A 24134-nucleotide genomic window follows, 5' to 3' on the forward strand; every position below is an offset into this window, starting at 1 on the left:
GGGTTCATTAATAGCTCCTATTTTGCCGGATGTGGTGGCTCATGCCTTTAATCCCAGTTCTTGGCAGTCTTGTAGCCTGGCCTACAAAGAGAGTTCCAGGACAGCCAGAGCTGCATAGAGGAACCCTGTCTTGGGGGGGGGGGGGAGCTATTATTTAAAATATAAGGTGACAAATCATTGAGGGACATACCTGTTATCAACCTCTGGTCTCCACATGCACACAAACATGTATGCATATAAGCAAACACACAAAGACAAGGAAACTGGAGACAGAAATGAAAAGCAACAGATACATTGTTGATATTATCAATACAAAAAAATGGAGTTAAATAATGAATACCGTTGCTTAACTTCAGTCTCTGCAAGTCTTAAAATTTATTAGTAGTCTTGCTCTCTCTGTAAAAATACACAGCAGGGCTGGAGAAATGGCTCAGGGATTTAGACACTTTTTGCTCTTGCTGAGAACCCAGGTTCTATTCCCAATACACAAATGGTGGCTCACAACCCTCTATACTTAAAATTTTAGGGGATCCAATACTCTTACGTTCTGACCTCTGCTGGTACCAGATACACACAGTGTATAGGCATACATGCAGGCAGAAACCTCCACGTATAAATAAATTTACAAACTTGTTGATTTAACAATCATGTGTGTATGTGTATATGTGTGTGTTTGTGCACATAGAACTGTGCTAACAAACTCATATGCACAAGCCAATTCAAGTGTGTAGTAACACACAGCAATTGCCATTTAAAGTTCTATTAATCATGATTATGACAAGGTAAAAATAAAATATTTAATTTTGAAAACCCTTAACTATGAAGCTATTTACTCTTGTTTATTAATGTAGTGGAAATGAAAATAATCATGGGTAAGAAGTATTACTATACTTAGTATTATAAACTGATATCATGGTGGATCAAAAGGACTTGATGAAATTCCTGTGTCTTGGTTCTAACCAGTGAAATGAAGTGAGTAAACAAGAGTATTGAGAGTTGCTAGATACTATATTGAAACAGAGAAACTAGATTTGTGTTAAGAACTAAATCTTAGCTGAGCAATGATGGCATACACCTTCATTTTCAGCACTCAAGAGTGGGTAGATCTCTGTGAGTTCAAGGCCAACCTGGTCTACAGAAGGAGTTCCAGGACAGCCAGGGTGAAACAGAGAAATCCTGTCTTGAAAAACAGACAATAAAACAACTCAACAACAAGAAAAAAGAACTAAATCTTTTATATTTGACATGATTGAAATTTAAAGGAAGAAAATATTAAGAAAATTTTACTGAGCTTGCTTTAAAACTGTTAAAGATTTTGTTAAAATTGTAAAGTAGTCTTTAAAAATAAATATTTTGTCCAAAATTTATTCAGTAGCTTTCTTTTCATGAAATACATTGTTGGGTTCTTATTATTTAGGTCTTGCCTTTTCAATGAAGCTTTCTGTCATCAAATATCAGAAAATATTGATTCTAAGGTGGTCCATCTTACATTGCTCAAGTTTTTCTTTCATTTACTTGAAAGTGAAGTACGGCATTTGAGTCAAAAGTAAGTGCTAATAACAAGAAATACTGTGCCATAGTTCTGTTGTTTATAATTATATATGTATCTCTCTTTAAGAAGTCTCCTACTTTATGTTTCTGTATAGGTTTTGTTTCCGTTTTTAAATACATCCCAAGGCAGTGACAATTTGCTTATATTTTTTTTCTTTCTCTTTCAGTTCATGTTTTTCTTACTTTTCATTTAGAAGAATATGTTTCAGGAATATATATATGTAAGTTATAGGTGATATATATTCATAAATGCCCTGTATACATCACTGGTTTTTATTGAACTGAGACCATTTTTTTCTGTTATAGGCACATTCATATATATGTATCAATTCACACATGTGTGTATTTATGTGAGAGACCAAAGAAAGGCTCAACCTGAGAAGCAGCCCTCAGTAATATCCATCCACAGTGTTTTTCGAGACAGTGTCTTTCATTGCCCTGTAGCTCATAGAATAGTGACCAGTGAGCCCAAAGACCTGCTTGACTCGACTTTCCCAGCACTGGGACTATAACATACTCAGCCCATGAGACTATTTTTAATATTTTATCCTTTATTATAGCTCTGTTGTAATCTTTAAATATTACCACCTTTCTCAAAAACTAGTGACATTCTTGTTCTATCAAAATAGGTCTAATAACTGCTGTGATTACATTGACATAATAATTTACTTTATGTTTTTGTTTTTATTAGGTTGTATGACTGGTCAAGTTCTCAAAGTCTAAAGGAAACAGAAAAAGGAATTCTTCTTGAAATCTTTTGGTCAGGGAATGAAACTTCAGGACTTTTGACAAAACCAGTAAATATGCTTTTGGAGTGGACTATCTATTCTCACAAGGAAAAATGCAAGTCTAATGATGTAAGTTGGATTACTTTACAAAACAATATGATCTATGGAAAATTCAGTTTCCCCTCCTTATCTGTAGGTTTCACAAATATGGATTCACCCAGTTCATATAGAAATACTCAAAAAAGTATCCTCCCTACTGAACATGTCCAGACTGTCTCATCAATATTACTTCAGCAGTCTGGTATAGCAATCATGTCACATTTAGACTGTATTAGTTATAGGTGATCTATACACGATCTGAAACAATGGGAGGATCATGCACATGCTGGCATCAGAGTACTGTGTAAGAATCTTGAGCAGCCACAGATTGGGGATCTGTACATTTGAGACCTGTGGTATGTCCTAGAAGGAATCCCGGGCATAGATGCTGAGGGATTTTGTCCTTTGCAATAGCTTGTGTTTTTCCTTTCCTTTTATAGTTTGAACTCCTTGAACAAATTTGAACCCAAGTTTGTTACCGTTTGCTATGTAGTTTGTTTATGTGTATGGGAGCAATGCTTACAGGGCAGATTCTTCGTCATCTCTCATTGAGACATACTATCCTGCAAGATTTACATGTCCAGAATTGTAATGTCTGTAGTTATCATTCTAAATGTTTTATTTTTAGATCTTTCATATATATTTATATGTGTGTATGTGTGTGTATAAATATATATAAAGTATATATGTATATATAATATATATTTTAGACATTCCATTTTTAACAAAATTATGGTTTAAAAAACTAAACTATGCCATTTTGGAGAGTACCACAATAAAAAGTTTTGCTTGTTTTTAAAATTTACTGTATGTTCATAACTTACTGAAGCATTTCTTCATGAGTAGATTTTACTGTCATTGCAATTCACAACACATAGATTAGATTATATTATCTATTTTCAGAATGTCCTGGAATATTAAGTATAATAAAACATTAATCTTTGTCTCAAAATAAATATAAATGAATATATAATTGAAAAATGTGTTAAAAATTGTTAAAGAGAATTAATGATACACTGTCCAGCCATTTTTAGTTTTAAAAAAGTAAAATAAAACTTAGGGATACACCTGGAATAAAAGGCAACAAAAAATACACTGTAAGGTTTATATTCATAATGCAAATATGTCCTTTTAATGAATAAAGCTATAAACCAAGTGGGAAATGGAAACCAATTATTAAATGGCAACCTGTGGGCTTTAAATGTTGAATCTATTCATTAAAGGTTATGAAAATTTAAAAATAAGTGTCATTATTCTTATCACTTAGACTATGGTAGCTACTCTTGGAAAGATATTATAGATTTTCTCATGTTTATTCCCTACTATGTCCTATGAAATAGAGTTATTTTTCTTATGATATTGTGAGATACTAAGCCACAAAACACAATTTTCAATTTTGCAAAGACTTTATATTTCTTTATCTTCAAACTCAGACACTGTTTTCGTGACTAAATTGGACTGTTGTCCCTCTCTATTACTTCTGAATCCTACAGGTCACTTATGTGCCATGTTGGCCAGGATGTATAGAGAAAGGTTCGCAGGCTCATCCATAAAGAGGGAACTTTGATAGATGTTTAAAATACAGTATTTAGATATTCTATGCCAGATGAACGCATGTTAGTGTGTTGTAGCAGTGTATCTACTTTTTATATTGACATGCCTTTCTGCCTGGTAGTTATGATGTCCTAGCTAGCAGTTGGACAATACATATATGAGGACAGGAGGAGCATGCTTCTCTAAGTCTTAGTCAACAGTTAAATGATACCCTCCTTTAGTGCACTATGTAATTGTATAATCAGCTGTATCAGGCTAGATAACTGACGAGGAGTGATGTGCAGGGAGGGTGCTTGTTTGTTCCCAGCTGCTCAGCCCCACAATAATCACACAGAAACTGTATTAATTAAATCACTGCTTGGCCCATTAGCTCTAGCTTCTTATTGGCTAATCTCTTACATATTAATTTAACCCATTTCTATTAATCTCCGTATCACCACGTGACAGTGGCTTACTGGCAAAGTTTAGGCATGTTTGACTCTGGCAGCTACATGGAGTCTCTCTGACTCTGCCTCCTTTCTCCCAGCATTCCATTTAGTTTTCCCCAAGCAGCTCTGTTCTACCCTATCAGGCCACACCAGTTTCTTTATTCATTAACCAATAAAAATAACCCAGAGAAAAGGACCTCCCTCACCAGAGTGATATCATTATAGTACTGTTATCTACCGTGAGTAGAGCAGGGAAATTGCAGAGTATTTTGTGTAGTAAAATTGTATGAGGGTATAAAGAAGAAAACATAACATTTTGAGTGCATTGTAGTTAATGCTTTTTGTCTTTCGGAATGGTCTGCCTTTGGTTCTTTTTTATTATGTCATTAGTTTCACACTTTTTAAATTTTTATTGTCTCATCTATCTTCTTTAATATTTGGGTCTTTTTCTTTTTTGTCTTTGTTTCTAATACTTGTATTTAGTAGGAATTACTTTTGGAGTACAACTTGGCCTTCATTTCATATATTTAATACTTTAATTTAGGGCATGATTTTTTTTTTTATTTTTGCCAATAACTTTATTTGTTACTGCACAAACAAAATTGCTCTTAATACAATAATTCTTCTACTAATAGCATATACTATCTAGTTAAGATTACACTTACATTCAAAATTACCTGAAATTATTTTTTTATTTTTTATTGAAAAAAAACATTTCCACCTCCTCCCAGCCTCCCATTTCCCTCCCCCTCTTCCTGCCCCTCTCCCCCTCCTCCATCCCTCTCCCCCTCCCTCTCTAGTCCAAAGAGCAGTCAGGGTTCCCTGCCCTGTGGAAAGTCCAAGGTCCTCCCCCCTCCATCCAGGTCTAGGAAGGTGAACATCCAAACTGGCTAGGCTCCCACAAAGCCAGAACATGAAGTAGGATCAAAACCCTGTGCCATTGTCCTTGGCTTCTCATCAGCCCTCATTGGTCGCCATATTCAGAGAGTCCGGTTTTATCCCATGCTTTTTCAGTCACAGTCCAGCTGGCCTACCTGGTGAGCTCCCAATAGATCAGCCCCACATAATTGTTTTTTGAATAGTAGTTTTCTTTTGTTAAGTTTGAGTTCTCCTTTTATACATTGTACTAAGGACTAAAACCAGGGTCTTCTTTTCTTGGTAACCAAGGAGTCTTACTACCAAGCAGTATGGCCATCCCTCAGGAGATATGTATTTTAAGATTTGCAAGTGGATGATGTTGTGTTACTGTGAATGAGTTTTGTTTGTTTGGCTGACCTTAATCTTATAATTTCTGATGTAAGTTATAGTGAAATGCTGTGGTTTTTCTGCTTTCTCGGAATTTACTGATTTTTTTTTTTTTTGTCCCTAAAGGAAATTAGGTTGCAAGAATGTGTTTTTGTTATAGTTTATGATATTCTTGGTCACCTACTAGGACAAGCTTAATCTACTCTGTAGGTCTTTTTTAATGCCATCCTATTTTTCATATTGACATGCCTTCCTAACTGGTAGTGAGGATGCCATAGCTAGCAGTTAGGCAGTAAACAGTTTGTTAAGGCAGAGGATGTTGGTGAACCAACCAAAAGCCAATTTTTTTTCTTTTTGGGGGGGGGGGGGATTTTGGGATTTCTCTGCAGCTTTGGTGCCTGTCTAAGACTAGCTCTTCCAGGCTGGCCTCGAACTCACAGAAATACACCTGCCTCTGACTCCCGAGTGCTGAGATTAAAGGCATGTCCCACCACTGCCCAGCTTGCCAATTCTTTTTTAAAGAATGAAATCCCATGTAGTCTGCAGTTTCTTTTAAATAATTCCTGCGATCTGTTTATTGCTGTTTGTTAAACTTACAGTACTTGTCATACATTTTTATAGATGGGGCTACTGTACTTTTTTATATTTGTAAAATTACTAATACAGTATTTTCATCAATTTTGTTTACTAATTCTTTTCAGCTATGTCTAGTATGTTGCTAAATATTTGACTGTATTTTTAATTTTTGTACTTCCTGCTTGTAGCTCTTTTATATCTCCTGCTATGACTTTTGTTTGTTTGGGTTTTGGAGCTTCTAATACACTACAGAAATTTCACTTTCTTTCTTTGAACATTACAGTAATAGTTATTTTGTGATCTGTGCTGGTTCTGCTTATTTCCATGTGTGAGGTTCTGTTGTTTCTTCCTGTATTATTATTTCCCTGGTCTCCTATGTATGTGTTTTTCCTTTCTAAGTCTTTTATTTTCTCTCCTGTACTATTTATGTTATTATTTATGACCTGTTTTAATAACTATTTCTAGAAACAGTTTGTCAAAAACCAAATATATTTTTACAGAGAGAGTATTCTTTACTCCTGTCATGGGCCTCAGTAAGGACCAACCTGATGAATGTCACAGGCTCCGCCCAGCCCAGATGAATAAGACTCACATGTTTGCAATGCTCTTTCATTCCTTCTCAGTCTCAGAGTGGGACCTGCGGGTCTTGGCCTACTGTGAATTAAGCCTTTGGCTGTGACCTTTCTCACCAGTTTCCAGTAATTACAGAAACCACAGTTTTATGCCTTTATACCCCTCTGATAGAATCTCCAAAACTGTTCAGGACAAAGGGAAGTAGTTTTTAAGTCTTCCTTCACTTTTTACCAAACTCTTGGGCATCTTGACATAACATTTCTCTTAATTACCAAATATTTGTTTTATGTATTTCAGCTGACATTTTTTGTTGACAGAGGTGTCTGTCCCACCCCCATCCAACAGCCCTTCTCTCCCAAAGAAATAAATATACAGAGGTCTACATTAATCATAAACTGGTTGGCCTATTAGCTTATGCTTCTTATTAACTCTTACATCCTACATTAACCCGTAATTCTTGTCTTGGCTTGGTACCTTTTATCAGCAAAGCATTTTTATCTTGCTACCTCTGCTTCTGGGTTCTGACTGCAGACTGACCTATCCTCTTCCCAGAATTCTCCTGTTCTCGTCACCCTGCCTCTACTTCCTGCCTGAACGACCTTCCTGTAATTCCTGCCTGGCTACAGGCCAGTCAGCATTTTATTAAAGCAATACAACTGATAAATCTTTACAGGGTGCAAGATCATTGTCCCACAGCAATTTTTAGTTTTCAAAAATTGATCATCAGAATTTCTAAGGCTTCCTTTAACACAAGCACTGAAATTTAAAAAGAGAGAAATCTTAAGCCAGATTTAATTGCATATATATTAAGTGTACTTAGGTAGAAACAAGAAGATCAGGAGTTTAGGTTGTCCTCAGCTATGTGACAAGTCAGCCTGGTCTATATAAGACCCTCTGCTATGTTAATTCCCTGGGGAGATATCAAACAAATACTTGTTTACTCAACTACATATCAAAGTAACTATTTCATGTAAGTCTACCTTGGTGAGCCATTGAGTTTAATTGTGGTTATAAACAGGAACATAAATGAGGAATTACCTTTAGGAGCAGAGGAAGCTTACAGACTACTATAACCTAAAAGAAAAGCTTGCCTACCCATCACACACACAACTGTGTATAAATACTGGCGAGGAGCAGGGATCCAGCCATCTTTTGGAGCCTTTCCTCTCCTCTGTGAGACAATGGTAATGCATACCGTCTTGTGAGGGTCTTGTGCAGGTAATCACAGCTGCTCTGATTTCATGATGACAGATTCCATGTTATGCCCAGAGGGCAAAGTTCTCAATATCCTGTCTAAAACAATCACGAAAAGTAAAATTGCTGCTAGATATAGCTATACTTTTTGGACACCAAGTAATCCTATTGTGTGAATATAGCTATTTATTAATTAACTGCATTTTATTTATATAGTATACATATTGTGGGTGTACACATGCCACAGCATTATAGAGGCCAGAAGACAATTTGCAGAGTCAGTTTTCTCTTTCTATGTCGTTGGTAACTGGGAACAAACTCAGATTGTTAGGCTTGGTAGCAAATGCCTTTACCCACGAATTTTAATGAATGTGTGACCATCCCAATGCATAGAAATTTAAAATACTCAACCAAGTAATTGTATCTTACTGACAATTCAGTGTAGTAAGTATAATCTTAAGCTTATTGTTATAAATTACTGTTTGCCTTTTTCTTATTACTCCATATAATCACTTAGAATACTAAATATTCCTTATATAACCCCCCCTTTTATTTGTTTGTTTGCATAAGTGATATTGCTCATCTAAAACTAAAAACAATGAAACTAATGTTTTTACAGTATTACTAAAGAACCAGCCAACTATGGATAAAAAGTTACTCAAGAAACATATAAGTAAATAGAAACAGATTTATACATATTTAATTCAAAGGTTTTCTTCAAATTTATAAATAAGAGCACCATATTTGAGAAGCAATCTGCAGCAAATTGTAGCATCAGTTCTAATAGGAAAACTGGTTTTAAAATTTGCAAATTAGTATTTGTAACATTGAAATTTCTTGAACTCACTAACTTACTTTTTTATTGTAATACTTTTCTGTTATCAATCATTCTTATACTTAATTAATTTTTTTTTGATATTTTCCACTTTGAAGGATTTCATGCATGTTCCCAGACATCATTTTCTGTACTATAAAGCATTTGTTTCTTGATTTGCTGAGTTGAAGCATTCAAGTCATTAACTAAACAGAAGTCCTTAGTTTATGCTAATATTGTTTTGTCATAATGTCAACCAACAAGTATTGCAGAGTGACAGAATGGCAGTGAACTTGGTTGTCATTGATCTGGAAAAGCGCTGTGCTTTCCTTGGCAAAGAGCAGAGGTGAGCCATTTCAAGGTTGTGCACACTTTCTTAGGTTTCGGTTACTCCCATTTGTTGTTGCAATTTGAAATGGATACCATTTGTATTTAAAGATTAATAAATTGAATTTAAAGAGTTTAAGTGACTTACTGACAGCATCATAGCCAGTTAGGGCAATCCCTACCTGGAGGCCAGGTTTATTACAACAAATGTTGTCATATTTCTGATGCCAGTGTATAAACCGGAAGAGGCATCCTGCATGGTTTCTGTTTGATTTTATCCAGCAGAGTACTTGTCACTGATAGTGGTAGTAGTCAGATGGAGCCAGAGGCCAGAATGATAGCTTGTTCTGAATTACAGAGTAGTCAACTTTTAGTAGATTGTGATGATTAATAAGGGGATTGCTTATAATGATGAAGAATGATATTGACAGAATGTGTAGTAATAGAGTTTTACATGTTAGAAAGTTTTTCTAATGTGGGTGCGTATGTGATGTAAATCATGTCTTTGTTTCTTTGCTAGTTCTTTGAGTAATTCATGTTCTCCTTCTAGCTTTTGCACACACTTCAGTATTCCAAACAGGCTTTATTTCCTTTGATGGTTTACTTGCCATTTTCTTAATAATGTCAAAGCATAATATTTATTATCCCCCAAAAAACAATAGCACTGGGGTCACCATCAAGCCTTATGACCCTGAGTTCCATCTCCAGGATCCACATGGTGGAAATAGAACCAGCTCTTGGAAGTTTTTCTCTGACAATACTATGTGCCATGTTTAACTGACACACAGTAAAATAGCTGCAGAAGTTATTCCTCGAAGTCAGTGCAAGAGACCTTTTGCCCATGTCTATACTTCTTAGTTACATCAATTTGGAGGTAAATTATACCTTAAGAAATTCTAATTTTAGGGCTGGAGGGTTAAGCCATCAGTTTAAAGCACTTGTTACTTTTGCTAAGGATTCGGTTTCAGTTCACAGCAGCCCCATGGGCACAGAACCACTCCGGTCTCGGTTGGGATCAATGCCCTCTTCTGCCCACCATGGGCACCAGGCACATAGTTGGTTCAGTTGCATACATGCAGGCAAAACACTCATACAAATAAAAAAATATAAGAGAAATATTTATTTTAAATTGAGGTTTTAGATATAGGTATATGTTGATTTACGTAAATTAAGGGAAAGTCTTAAATGTTTGTTTTTTTTGTTATTGATAGAGTGCTAGATTGTGATTTTATATGAAGCTTATTTTCATAGACATTTTCTACTCAACAGTTTTAGAATCTGGGGGCTTGGGTGATCTTGAATTATTCTACTTGAGACATATTCTTAGATAACGTCTATGGACATGATCAATTTCATATTTTGTTAACTTTAATGATATGAAAGAACTAACTTAATATGTTTAGGGTCACACCTGCATATCAGCTTTATAAAGCACAGAATTGTTTTCCTGCAAAGTTTCAAGAGATTGGCACTACTCCCTAGTCTCTCAGGTCATAAAAGAGTTACATTGATGCTGCTATTACAGTCAGTCTAACTGCAAGCTTCCTATGCCACATAGCTGCAACTGTAATATTGAAGCAAGCTTTGAGTCCAGGTTGGAAGAAGTAGCAGTGTTTGCATGCATGGATTCTGACCTGATATGATCAAACCACTTCTTGTAACCCCCAAATTATATCAGAAGTGCCTTGATTGTTTTACCTGTTAACTAGCCATGCAGTATAAAATCCCTTCAGCCTATGCTTCAGGATCTTTCTCTTAGACATAATGTTTAATGCTGCCAGAGTGCAATGTGCGTCCCCATGGTATGTTATACCACATCTTCACATCTGCTATTGATCTTGACTCTGGGGCATTCTGTGTCACTGTTTGATAGCACAGATATATGTGCTGCTTGACCATTTGTTTATATGTGTTTGCATAGCAAACCAGAAACAGAACTTCTGTTCTACAATTGTTTTGTTGTGTTTTTTTTTACTCTATAACATTTACTTTTTAGATACATTCTATACCATTTATTTGTTTAGTGTTACAAAGTCATCTCTATATGTTTATAAATATCAGTCTTCCTTGCTCTAATTTCTTTAGTACATGTGTATAATTTCAAAATTGGAATTATACTTCTCTGGATCAATCTACTTTTATTTTATTGAAAATAGATTCTTCTCTTCTATGTTACATTCCAACCACAGTTTTCACCTCCCTCCACTCCTCCCAGTACTCTCCCCCAGGTCCACTCCCCCTCTGACTCTCATCACAAAAGAACAGGTCTCTGAGAGACCCAACAAGACCCAAACATGACAAAACAAAATACATTAGGACAAGACAAAAGCCCTCACACTGAGATTGGACGAGGCAACCTAACAAGAGGAAAGAGTCCCAAGAGCAGGCAGAAGAGTCAGAGACCCATATGCTCTCACAGTTAGGAGTTCTACAAGAACACCAAACTAACAGACAGCATGTATGTAGAGGACCTAGTAAAGACCCATGTGAGAGCCCTGCTTAGTTGATTCAGTGAGCCATGTTCTTCTGGTGTCCTCTTTCCCCTCTGACTCCTACAGTCTTTTCATCCCCTCTTCTGCAGGATTCTTTGAGCTCCAAGAGGAAGGACCCAGTGGAGTCGTCCAGTTTAGACTCTCCACAAGTCTGGCTGTGGCTCTCCCATCCACTCACACCTGCTGTGGAAGGAAACCTTCTGATGACTGGATAAGGCATTAACACATAACTGAATATTTTTAGGAACTGGTGTAACCTCCGCCTACAAGGAATCATTTTGATTTTTTTGTTTTTTTAGACCAGTCGTCTTTGGTTCTACCCTAGGTTTCTGGGCTGTTCAGTCTTTGGTTCCTAACCACACAAGCAGTATGGGGAATGGGCTCCCTCTTTTGGAGTAGGCCTCATGTCAAAATCAGACATTGATTGGCCACTCCCACAAATCCTGTACCACCATTTCCCCAATATATCTCACAGGCAAGACATTGTTGGTCAAAGGTTTTGTGGCTGGGTTGGTGTATCTGTAAGCTAAGGAATGCTTTCCTAATAAAATATTGTGTATTTGTTTACAAGGGCAGGAGAAATAAGCCTACTATATTCTCTGAGGGTTCAAAATGTCTAGACATTTTTCTCATTAGCCATGATGTGATAACTAAACACAGCAGTTGTAATCTATTCAGATAGATCTCTTTGGTTTAAAAAAAAAAAATAAAAACATGTTTATATGCCTTACCCAACTGTTACTTAGTGATATTTTCACACATGGAACATATAGGAAACAAACAAGAATATAGGTATTTTAACTAGTTTTAATGTCATTTTGGAAAAGTGTCTATATTAAAATGTTATTAAAGTACTATTTTCTCACATCTTTATCTTCATAGTTCATATTGACTTTTCTAGATTAGAGAAATGTGTTTAATAAACACTGGATTAAAACATACAAGGTTTTAAATGCCTTGACATAGTTCTTCACAGGTATTTAATATTTAGTATAAAAGTGACAATATGAAAAAAATATACTTTCAAAACTGATCTCTATATCTCCAATTTTGTTCATTTTGTTATAATTAAATAGAAGTTGGCTTAGTCTGTTTCTTTGTAACAGATTCTTTTGTTACTAGTATACCCTGTATATTTAGTAGCTCATCTCTCAAGAAGTAGTAAAAGGAAGCATTAGAAAAGTCTTGTATTTTTAATGTTTTGATATTTTTCCATCGTATTGCTAGGTCTTCAAACATGAACTAGCTTACTTACTGACGGGAATTCTTGGAGCAGCAATAGATTATTGGATCTTCCTTGGTATTCATATGGGTAGAAATGTGATCCGCCACCTGTCTGCTGACTTAGGAAGCTACATCTCCCTTTCCTGTGATGGTAAGTGTCTTCGTTATTCGTTAGGGTGTAATAAGAATCACTCCTTCTCAAAATCAGTCTTGAGTTTCCTTCAAGAAGTCTGTTCTTTAATGTATAGTCATATGAAGTTTTCTTTCAAAGAATACACAAATGTGTACTTATAGAGACAATTTTAAAAGGAATACAATTCTTTCTTTAATGCTTCCGTACAGAGAGCTTCTATCTTCTTTTTGCCTAAATTTATACATAGTTGAACTTATTACAAAAAACATTTTATAAAAATTATTTATATAATTGATTTCCTTTTATTTAAATGTGACGGTATCCATAGAAGTGGACTTACAGACCGTTGTGAGCTGCCATGTGGGTGCTGGGAATTGAACCTGGGTCCTCTGAAAGGGCAGCCAATGCTGTTAACCACTGAGCCATCTCTCTAGCATTTATGTTATTATTAGTTTTTGAGAATTCCATTGAGTACTGAATTTGTACCATTCAGTCCCACAAACTCCCCACTTGAATTCCTCCTGTGCCTCCTCATCCAACTTCATGCCCTTTTCTCCTTCATTGTTATTTCATGCATATGTGTGTGTATTTATATATATGTACGTGTATTTGATTACTTGGGATTAAATCAGAGCTCATCCAGAGAGAAGACTCTCTTAACAACCATTAATTACTTACATTTCTTTTCCAAGGGGTGGAACCTCTTCCATACACATGGGGATGTCAGCTGGTGTTCTCATTGTGCAGATCTTGTTTTGAGGACAAATGGTTAAGGTTTTATGGGTGCAGTTCCCTGTCGTTCCCTATCATATATAAGGGTGTGTGTGCACATGTGTGTGTTGTAGAGTCTTTCTGCACCCTTCTCATGGTGTTCTCTGAGCCTTTGCTGTAGTTATGTTGTAAATGTATTGATTGGGAATAGGCTCCTTGACACGTTTTCTCCATTTTAACCAAATATAGATTTCTGTGGTGATCTCTTTGTTAGGGGGAAGAAAAGTTCTTTGATGAAGGTAGAAGCTACACTTACCTGTAGATGTAAAAGTAGACATTTTGAATACACTAGTCAGGGAACGTTGTACTTGTAAGTTTCCTCTAGGTCCCATTGCCTCACCAAGCACAGGTAGTTAGCTAAGGTAACAGTTACCAGGTGTGACTTCTCTCCTATTTAACTTGCCTTACAACCATTTAGATGGCTGTTGGTTAATCCCTGAGATACGAAGTGAACTTAACTAATTTTTTACTTCAGCATCTTGGATTTTTTTTACAAAAGACTCTTCTTCAGCTGTTGAAATGTTCACTTGACTTTTTGCCGTATCTATTTGTGATTTATTAGTTATCGTCTTGCATATATTGAACCGTCGTAGCATCTTCACAAAAGCAAGTTTGATTGGAGTAGATGATCTTTTTCATAGGCATATGAAACTTTGTATTCTTTTGCTCTAAACATTGCATGCTTGTTCTAAGTATTTCTGATAGTTCCATAAAATGTGAATATTTATATGATAGTGTAGAAAATACTACCAGTAAATGCATTATTTTTTGGATATATATGCATTATATATCAAACATGTCAATAGATTTTAGTGATATAATTAAAAATTACAGGTGATTGTAATTTTCACATTTAAAATCAGTTTCTTGCCATTTAATTATGATGGTGTATTGACCCGAGCCTATAATCCCACACACAAAGACCTGCACAATGACAACAACGCATGACATGCCAGTGTGGGAATCCACAAGGAGGTGAAGAGCTACTGGTTGTTAATGGCTGCTGATAAAGGGAGAATCAGTTTTCTCTAAGCACTAGCCCCTTTGCAGGTTATCTAGTCATTTTTCAGTTTGAACAAAGGGTGAGGGAAAAAGGGAAGATTTTGTCCCAAGGAAAAGTGGTCAAAAATGAGTAAGAAGATGTAAAGTGGCACCTACTGGACAGAAGTTAAGGAGGCTACAGATATCAGGAATAGCCTCCTGAACCAAACAGTTACCCAGTGAAAACACTAGTACACACTGGTATACTTGACAAATGAATGAATAACTGATAATAATTCATAATAGAAAGCTAAGATAGGATGTCTTTAATAATTATCAGGTCATGTCAGTCATCTCAGGAAATGTCATAGCCAACTTTTGGGTCTTCAGAATGAGAAGACTTTCCTAAAAGTTGACTGCATAACTGACGTCAGAACATGTGGTTACTCCTCCCCCTCTTCTTTCTTCAATCTATAGCCTTCAATTTATAACTTTTCAACTACATAAGCTATGGTGGCCCCCAAATCAAGACCATGTTTTCTTACATGCCAAGTTGCCTGTGGTTTGAACTGCAAGGTAAACAAGTTTGCACACATATTACAATGCATCTTGGTATGTTGAAAGAATTTCTTCATCTACTCTTAGTGATGTTGACTCTTTAAAAAAATATTCTGTAATAGGAATACAGGTTATAATAATTAAATTCATAATTTATTCAGATACCTTCTGTAAAGAAGTTTCTTTATTCTATCAAAGTTAGAAGATTTTTATCATCTTATCTCCTACCTGTTTCTCTTTCATTGATCTTACAAGGTGAATACCATTCCTTTTTAAGAATAGATACCATTTGTTGAGTGGCTTTTTTATGTTTCTTAAGTCAAATTCAATCTTACATTAGATCTTTTATCATTTCTTTCCAATCATTTCTATTAGGTAAGTAAGTGCTTTTTAAAAATCTCACTTTTGGTATAATTTTCTAGAATGCAAGGGAATAGCTAACAATTCCTTGTTTCCATTCAATAATGAAACTCCTTAAGTTTTAGGATCCATGAATGTATTAGCTTCAGCATTAAGGATTGTCAGTATAGTTTTGTGTGTTGTTTCTAGTATGTAATAGTTGCCTTTGATGGAATCTAACTTATACTTTAGCCAAATGCATGAAGTAATAACACTTGCAGTGATGGAGATCTGTATGTATGCTACTGCTTCATTGCTTTGTTCATATTCTGGATGTCGTTTCATTCCATAGTAAGGCGTTTGCTGTGCCTTACTATGAAAATTACTCTGTTCTTGAATGGCAGATTGGAACCTGTGACTGATAACTGATTTGAGCTAAAAATTAGCATAATATTGTGGGCACAATCATTAAAAATGTGACCAATTTAAAATTCTAGATGAAGTTGAAGTTATACCACTATTTGAAGTTAATCTCCTTACCTTTGTGTGCTTTTCTCGGTGTACACACCAGCGCCGTGGACAAAAGCCATTTGTTGCCAGACTTGAGTTTCATTCTTAAGTTCTACATGGTAGAACGAAGTAATCCTTTGGCCTATACAGACATGCTGTGGTGTGTGTGTGGTGGGGGGGGGGGTGCGTGCACGCGCATGCGTGGGGGTGCATGCACACACACAACAGTCTGAATAAGAAGCTGCAATGAAATATTGAACACATATTATGTAGAATTGTTTCCATAGGTTTCAAATTATGGAATGGGTAAACCTTTTAAAGTGTTTTGAAATATGCTTCTGAAAATAACCAAATTAGTATCTTCCTACGTTTTTGCTAAAGAGAACTTAGTGTTTAAGGTTTGTCAAGAGACAGGAATAAGTAAACAGTTTAATCTTAAGAGAGAAGCAGCCTTTCTGTATTCAAAATAAAACTGAAATGGTCATCTATTATGGAGGTTTAGAACACCAGACTTTCCCATGTATTTTAGTAGTCTTTTTGTTCAAATCTTTATGAAGAAATTTGAAAATCATGGTTTACCATTTCTTTTGTTGTTATTGCTGCGATTTCTCTGTGGATATTCCTGGCTGTTTTTTGTTGTTGTTGGTTTTGTTTTGTTTTGTTTTTGTTTTTGTTTTTGCATCAGTTCAGTGATTCTCCTCTGATTTCTGACTTGTTGATAAGAGGGTAGATTTGGCTATTATATCATTTTCATGTGAAGATACAGACTCACCTTTCTCATTTTCATTTAGTATAATTGCTGACCTTTTTAGTTGTTTTATGAGAATTAAGGCAGTATGTATTTAGGGAAAAAGGTGTAACCCTTTATTCTTTTCTTTAGACTTCATGCCCATCAACTTCACATCAAAGCTATGGTATTGTTTTCTCACAACACTTCAGGCATAATTTTCTTTATCTATGTGTATATTTGAATTTCATTTTTATCCTAATTAGAATTCTTTAGAAACTTCAGATGGGGATTAGATTCTTCATTTAAGTAAAATAACGGATAAATATTTCTTGCCTGTTCTTTAGGCCTGAGAAGGTATAATGAGAAAAAAACCTTACACAAAAAGTAAATGATAATGGCAATGTTTCAGTAACTCCTTGCACTTATTCCTTCGCTAATCTTTTAGTTAAACCAATATCTTTTGGTTTTGATGAGAAAGAATGTGTTATTCCAACAGTCCCATGGCCGTACAGATGGATCTAGTTAAACTGGTAGCTGAAGCCGCATACACTTCTATCTGGGCCTTTTAGTCCATTGTTCTATGCATGGCAACTTTTTATAGTGTGTTTTATTATTTAACTTTAGCTCTTTACTGTTCTATTGTTGCTCTCATTCTTTGTCATTCTAGTGTGTTATTTGTGCTACTATTTATATAGAAAGTTTAGTAGAAAATTTGTATCATTAAGTAAATGACATGGGAATCAGCTATCTTAGTAGTTTATCTCGATCAGTTGTTCTGTCTGTAATAAATTTTTGTCTTACTAACATTTGAAGTTTTGGGTAGAAAGATTTAAGGATATTGGTGGGGTTTGTTGCTTTCATAAATTAAAATTACCTCATTGTAGAGTGGGTGCAAATTTTAATGACATCTTTACATATTGTTTTATACTTTTATTCTTTATCTTGTATGTGTCCTCTAGCTCTTCAGTGAGTGTTATTAGAGGAAACTTCTTCCTATCAGCTCAAGACTGAATGTTACAAGTTAATTGCATGTGCGGTTTTGTTGTTTTTTTTTTTTTTTTTTTTGGTTTGGTTGTTTGGTTGTTGTTTTTTGAGACAGCTTTGGTGCCTGTCCTGGAACTAGCTCTTTGTTAGACCAAGCTGGCCTTGAACTCACAGAGATCTGCCTACATCTGCCTTCTGAGTGCTGGGATTAAAGGCGTGCACCACCACCGCCTTGCTGCAAGTGTGCTTTTTAAATAAAACTAAGTGCTTTTGATGCCTGCCTATAATCCTAACACTTGATAAGTGGAGGCAAAAGAATAAATAGTAAAGCATGATTCTCAGCTACATAGGGAGTACAAAGGGCCACATTTATTAAAAGTAAGTGAACGAGTGAATAAATAAAAATAAACTCTCTTGTTAGCTGTCGCACATCTCTGCCCTAAAAGACAGGCTGAGTCATTGTGAATAAGGCCATCCTGGGCTGTAAAACGAGATTTTGTGTCAAAAATAAATTTAGCCAGTTCATTTTTTTAATTAAATAAGTTAGTTAAAACTAAGAACTAGTTTTCCAAAAAGGATCCAAGTTGAAATTGTTAATGTTATTTAGAAACTCAAAGTTAAAGTCTTACATATAGGTATAATGGTGTAATCATATAATCTATTCTACATATATGGTTTTGTTGTTTTTGTTTGATTTGGATTTTAGACAGAGTCTCACTAAGGCTGGCCTGAAACTATGTAGATTAGGCTAATTTGAATTCACAGAGATCCCCCTATTTTAGCTTCCTGAGTGATGTGATTATAAGAAATTCACTAATATATTTGACTCTCGTATATGTGATGTTAAGACTTTTAATTAAAGTGATAATGTTTGTTTTTCAAGTGCTAGCATATGTACCATAAAAGAAATTTCTCCTGAAAAACAAGGAGGATTATTTGTGTGTATGTGTTTGATATTATATAATATGTGTGTGTGCGTGTGTGTGTATGTGTATATAACCATCCATAGTGGTTAAAAATTATAACTAAATCTTGCTGGCTTATGATATATCACTCAATTGAGTACAACCCTCTGCAAAAATATGGAGAAAATGTATAAGATGTAACAATATTTAATTGTTTTTACAGATTTTTCTTCCCAAGAACTAGAAATCTTCATTTGTTCTTTTTCATCTTCCTGGCTTCAAATGTTTGTTGCAGAAGCAATCTTTAAAAAGTTGTGCTTCCAGGGCCCTACCAGCGCTTGCACTGAGCCACTCTCACTTCAGAAAATAGTAAGCACTGCCCTATTCAGGTTCCTCTTTTTTTCCTAAGAAGTGAGTTCATGAGTTCAGTTTTGATTCTTAGTTATTTCTCATAAATGGGCTGGAGAGATGCCTCACTGTTCTCCCAGAGTACCCAGATTCAGTTCATAGCATGTATGGACCTTCTGACCTCAGGCACACATGCAGGCATTTTCCAATACACACACAAATAAACAATAATAATCATCTTTTCAGAAGTAGATTAGTGAGTGGAAGTTTTGATGGAGGAATAAGTAGAAAAAAGTATTTCCTGATATTTGCCATAATATATAATACTTTGAAAATACATCCAAATTTTTTTTGTGTTTGACATTTAAAAAGGAAAACTTACAAAAATGTAACCTGTTTACATACATATACATACATACATACATGCTACACTTGCTTCCATTCTCTCTTGTCTTGGCTGTATAATGCTCTAAAGCTTCTTCAGCCAATGACAAGTCCCTTTGTGTATTAAAATGTTGGGCAAAAGGTATCCTCAGCTTCAAGATATTGACAAAGTAATTCCATAGATAATTACTCAGAACTGGCAACTTCAATATTCAGTCATGTTTAGAGAAAATAATTTGGCAATGTAGTTGTGAAATCAAGAAATAAAATGAGACTTGTTAGTAAAGTGACCAAGTAATTTTTTTACTACTCTTTGGTAATGATATGTTATTTTGTAACAGTTAGACTCCTATTTGCCTGTTTTGGGAAAAATGGACATACATGGGGCTGGAAAAATGCAGATGACAAAAAAAATCATCCAACGGCCTTGCCTAGAGCCTCAAAGAGCACTACTAATGCTGAATGGTGCAAAGCCAAAACAAGTTGACGGTCAGCCAGAATTTCCGTAAGTAATGCTGTTGCTACAGCTATACTGTGGTTTGGAATGTGACCTTTTCTCTAAACTTTCTTAAACTTTAGGTTATCTGGGTTATTATATGCAGTATATTGATTGCAAGAATACTCAATTTTAGACCTTTAAATAGATAGGATCACCACTTCCTTTTACTTCCCTCCTAACAAGTGCTTCCCAAAAGAAATGAAACTATTAATCAAGTCTCTGTTTCATATAAATGTTTTTCTGAAACATGAAGTACAACATATTTTTGTAATATAAATGAGGTTTTAGATGTGTGGTCATGTGAGATGTTATACTGGTGTTTCCAAATGAGAGACTTCTTGAATGGGGAATTCTTAAGGCCTGCATTCTTATTTAGCTTTCAGCTTTAGATTCTCTACAGATGTGATTTACTTGGTTTCTTCTTTGCCCAACATTCTATACTCATTACCTTTTTAGTGAGCAGTTGGAGGTATAGAAAATTAAGTGAAAATTAATGCTTCAAAATTTGTTCCTATATAGCTGACATCGTTTTAAAAAATGGAGAACAGTATGATTGAATGAGTGAGTGTTTAGTTAAAAGAAGGACACATTCTAAAGGAGGAAGAACACTATCTTATGTGTGCTGGCATGCCCTACTGAAAAGCAAGCTTTCCTTGGTTTTCTTTCTTTTCAGAGAGTTGAACCGTGCTAAATGTTCTTCATCACTGAAAAAATTGAAAAAGAAGTCAGAAGGAGAATTGTCATGTTCCAAGGAGAATTGCCCTTCTTTGGTTACAAAGATGAATTTTCACAAAACTAATCTAAAAGGTATCCAAAGTATCTGAATTACTTACACTAAGAACTTTGCTTGGTTGTAATAAGTACTTGCAAATTTCACTCCTTTGCTATGATAACAATGTTTGAACTTATATATTGGGCTAGATGTAGATGCAGGAAATACCTTTGCAGAGAGTGTGTTATTTTCTTTAACTCTCATTTATACACAGGAAGTGATCGTTTCACACCTGGTTAATAGAGTGCCCCTCCTTTTCTTCCCCGCCTTGCCAGATGCTTATTGGTGTGTAGCGATCCTTGAGCTCATTGAGATTTGCCCTCCTTACTTTGGTGTTCCATATCAACCTGTACTGCTTGGGATCAGTGTCTTTGATTTGAAAGTATAATTCATCCTTCATCTCTTTTCAGTCATACACATTTTGTGAACAAAGAGTGAGGAGTAGGCTATGTTACATAGCTGTGTTAAGCATATGGGCTCTTTTCTTGTAGGCACTGAGCCCAGACTGAAATGTGTTTGGCTTTTGGTTCTAACTGTACTGGAGCCTAAGTACCTAATGGATGGAATTTCAAGAACAGTGCTGTAATAATTTCCTCTAGTACCTCTTTTACTTAGATATCTCATAACCTGAAGATATATTATCTAAAAGGCATGCTACTTGAATAAACTAAGTTGCTAGATTTACAAACTGCTCTTTACAAACTGTTTCATATGTATCAACTCATGAAAACAGGGACATCAAAGCTTTTACATCTTTCAGTATAATAGTTTATAACTTCCCACGAAATATGAAGAGTATTGGATTAAAACTCAGATATTCACTTCAAAGATCAGTATCTATTTTCTTTGTTTTATTGTTTCAAAATGTAAAATGAATATGAATGACTAGTCTGAACAGCAGAAGGAGTTGGGAGAGGAAGAAAATTGAGAAATAGAGAAAAACTTGAAGAGACTTCTTTTCTTATGGAGGAAATGCTCAGTAGACGTTGCAGAGATAATCTGTAAAACTGAGCACTATAGACACATGCTGGTCAGTATTCTATAGCAGGAACACGGTATGTCCATATCTCATTCTGTTTCCTGTACAGTCACTGACAAGGATTTACTATTGTTTTAATATCAAACTATGACTTAAATTTTACTATTTAGATTATGAATAGATCATTTTGACCAGCAGCTACTAACTGCCTTCTGCTCAGCAAGAACTGTGTCATTCTATGTGCTAGCGTTGTTCAGTTTTCAGTGGTACGTAAGGAGTGTGTGTGTGTGCATGCGTGTGTGTGCGCGCGTGTGTGTGTGGTGTTTATATTAAGATTCTCCCATTTCTCCCTCTGTGCTGCTGTAGCCAAGCCAGACAGCCTATTGAGAAGCAGCAAACCATCTGTTAATGGATTTGAAGTTCTGAATTATACTTGAGTATGTGGAGGCACTCGTGCTTAGCCAGGAACATTCATTTGAATTAAGCTATAAATGCTGTATAAGAAAGAGCCATACATTTAACGGAGATTCATGAATAAATTTTAGAGAGGGCAATTGCGCTTTAAAACTTTTATTGATGCAAAACCAAGTATTTTTGGTGTTTCTATCATTTGGGGTTTTATGGCAGGATTGAAGCTTTAAACCTTGAACTATGGAGAGACAATGCCTGTGTTAAAGCTTTAGCTGCAGAATTTCATTGCTGAATTGCTGACAGAATAGAAGCTCTGGATTGCTGGGGTTTCCTCCCACCACCCCCACGCCTTTTTTTTTTTTTTTTTTAATTCAAGAGATGTTTAAACCCTTCAGAGGAAAACTCAATAAGTAATTGTCTGGCATGAGTCCACATCTTCTAGTCATGGCCTTTGATTATTTTCTTTAGTTGATATCTTGTCTTCTCTGGAATAATCTATTAATTTTTTATGGCAGGGGAAACAGCTCTGCATAGAGCCTGCATAAAAAACCAAGTGGAGAAATTGATTATTCTTCTCTCTTTGCCAGGAATAGACATCAATGTTAAAGGTAAGTTCCCTAGGTCTTTGTGCTCTCATTCAGTGTCTTCAAATTTTTGATACAAATAGTTTTATGTCACATTAAAAAAAATCATTTAAGTAAATTTGCAGACGATATTTTTAAAATATTGTTACTAGGCAAACCAAAATAATTCATTATGTAATAATTTAGAACTAATAATATAAAATATTTTAGTAGTAATTTTCTGATCATATTCACCATTAATATTTTGAAGTTGCTTTTTATTTATCCTCAGTTTTTAAATAGAAATATGATTACACTGTGTTCATTTTCACCAAAGCTGTCTTTTCTCATATGAAACTCTACAGGGCAATAGGATGGGAGTTACAGAATATCAGTACTTTGCCACCAGCAGTACTACCAGTGCTGTTTTAAAACTTGCCTTGATTTCTAATTTAGACAATGCTGGCTGGACGCCTTTGCATGAAGCCTGTAACTATGGCAACACAGTGTGTGTCCAGGAAATTTTGCAACGTTGTCCAGAGGTAGATCTGCTCACTCAAGTGGACGGGGTGACTCCTTTGCATGATGCACTGTCAAACGGACATGTAGAAATTGGCAAGCTGCTTCTACAGCATGGGGGTGAGTGTACTTCTGCTAAGTGATTTTGATAAATCGCTTAGAGGCAGATAGCACTTTATACTTAAAAATATATAAGAAAAGGTGCTTTTATTTCATATTAGTGAATAATTAAAGATAAAAAGTCTCATAAAATATAGCCACCCTTTATTAGCTGTTATAAGAATCGTTTTATAATATATATGTACTGTCATAACCTATTGAGGTTTATATATAATAATGTGTTTTTTTCAGTTGAACATGTTGATGTTAAATATTTCTTTTACTTAACATATATGATGACTTTGTGAACTAGTCATTTCTTAAAGCTTTGGATTCAGTGCTTCTTGTGACTAATTTGGTTTTCCATCCCTTCTTGTTTTGTTACATGTATATGTATAACTCTCCAAACCAATGTTGTCTTTATAAGGCATCCTTTATAGATTATGGAAAAGATAGCTATGAATATTTTCCATTTATATTTGCAGTCACCTAAGTTCAAGTTGGATTTTCAGATAATAGTCAGGGAATGATGCAAGGATAGCATGAAGAGGCTAACTTAAGCGTCGGATGCATCTACTGCTTTTCCTGAGTCTTTCATTTTTACCTTCAGCAACTCCCGTTTTAGCGACATTTTTGCATATGAACTATTACACATAGTGCCTCAAAAACTTCAACCTAATTTGTGTTTTCAAAAAGATAACTAAAACTAGCTTGTAATGAAATACAAACCTTTGTGTAAATTGGTTGTATTGTGCTAATTTTAGCTTAGAATTTAATGTGTTTCTGTTGTATATAAAGCATTTTGTTCTGTGTAAAATCAAAAGGCATATTCTTTATGTGGGTT

The 24134-nt window shown here is 35.2% G+C and overlaps 1 protein-coding gene across 6 annotated transcripts in view; it reads left to right on the forward strand.

Annotated features, from left to right (window-relative positions):
• The window catches only part of Slf1 (SMC5-SMC6 complex localization factor 1), a 75750-nt gene that overhangs the window by 45673 nt on the left and 5943 nt on the right, over positions 1 to 24134 (forward strand). For 4 of the 6 annotated variants that reach the window (XM_050122185.1, XM_050122184.1, XM_050122183.1 and 1 more), the window contains exons 13-21: positions 1418 to 1546; positions 1719 to 1772; positions 2243 to 2408; positions 12809 to 12956; positions 18940 to 19085; positions 19790 to 19953; positions 20621 to 20754; positions 22625 to 22717; positions 23129 to 23311. In XM_050122185.1, coding sequence (XP_049978142.1) covers positions 1418 to 1546; positions 1719 to 1772; positions 2243 to 2408; positions 12809 to 12956; positions 18940 to 19085; positions 19790 to 19953; positions 20621 to 20754; positions 22625 to 22717; positions 23129 to 23311 — 1217 coding nt within the window. The remainder of the gene's footprint in view (positions 1 to 1417; positions 1547 to 1718; positions 1773 to 2242; positions 2409 to 12808; positions 12957 to 18939; positions 19086 to 19789; positions 19954 to 20620; positions 20755 to 22624; positions 22718 to 23128; positions 23312 to 24134) is intronic. The other 2 variants (XM_050122187.1, XM_050122188.1) reach the window with 1 other exon arrangement.

Source organism: Alexandromys fortis, unplaced genomic scaffold, assembly GCF_014885135.2.
Source record: "Alexandromys fortis isolate MF-2015 unplaced genomic scaffold, M_Fortis_MF-2015_v1.1 scaffold_163, whole genome shotgun sequence".
Taxonomy (NCBI): domain Eukaryota; kingdom Metazoa; phylum Chordata; class Mammalia; order Rodentia; family Cricetidae; genus Alexandromys; species Alexandromys fortis.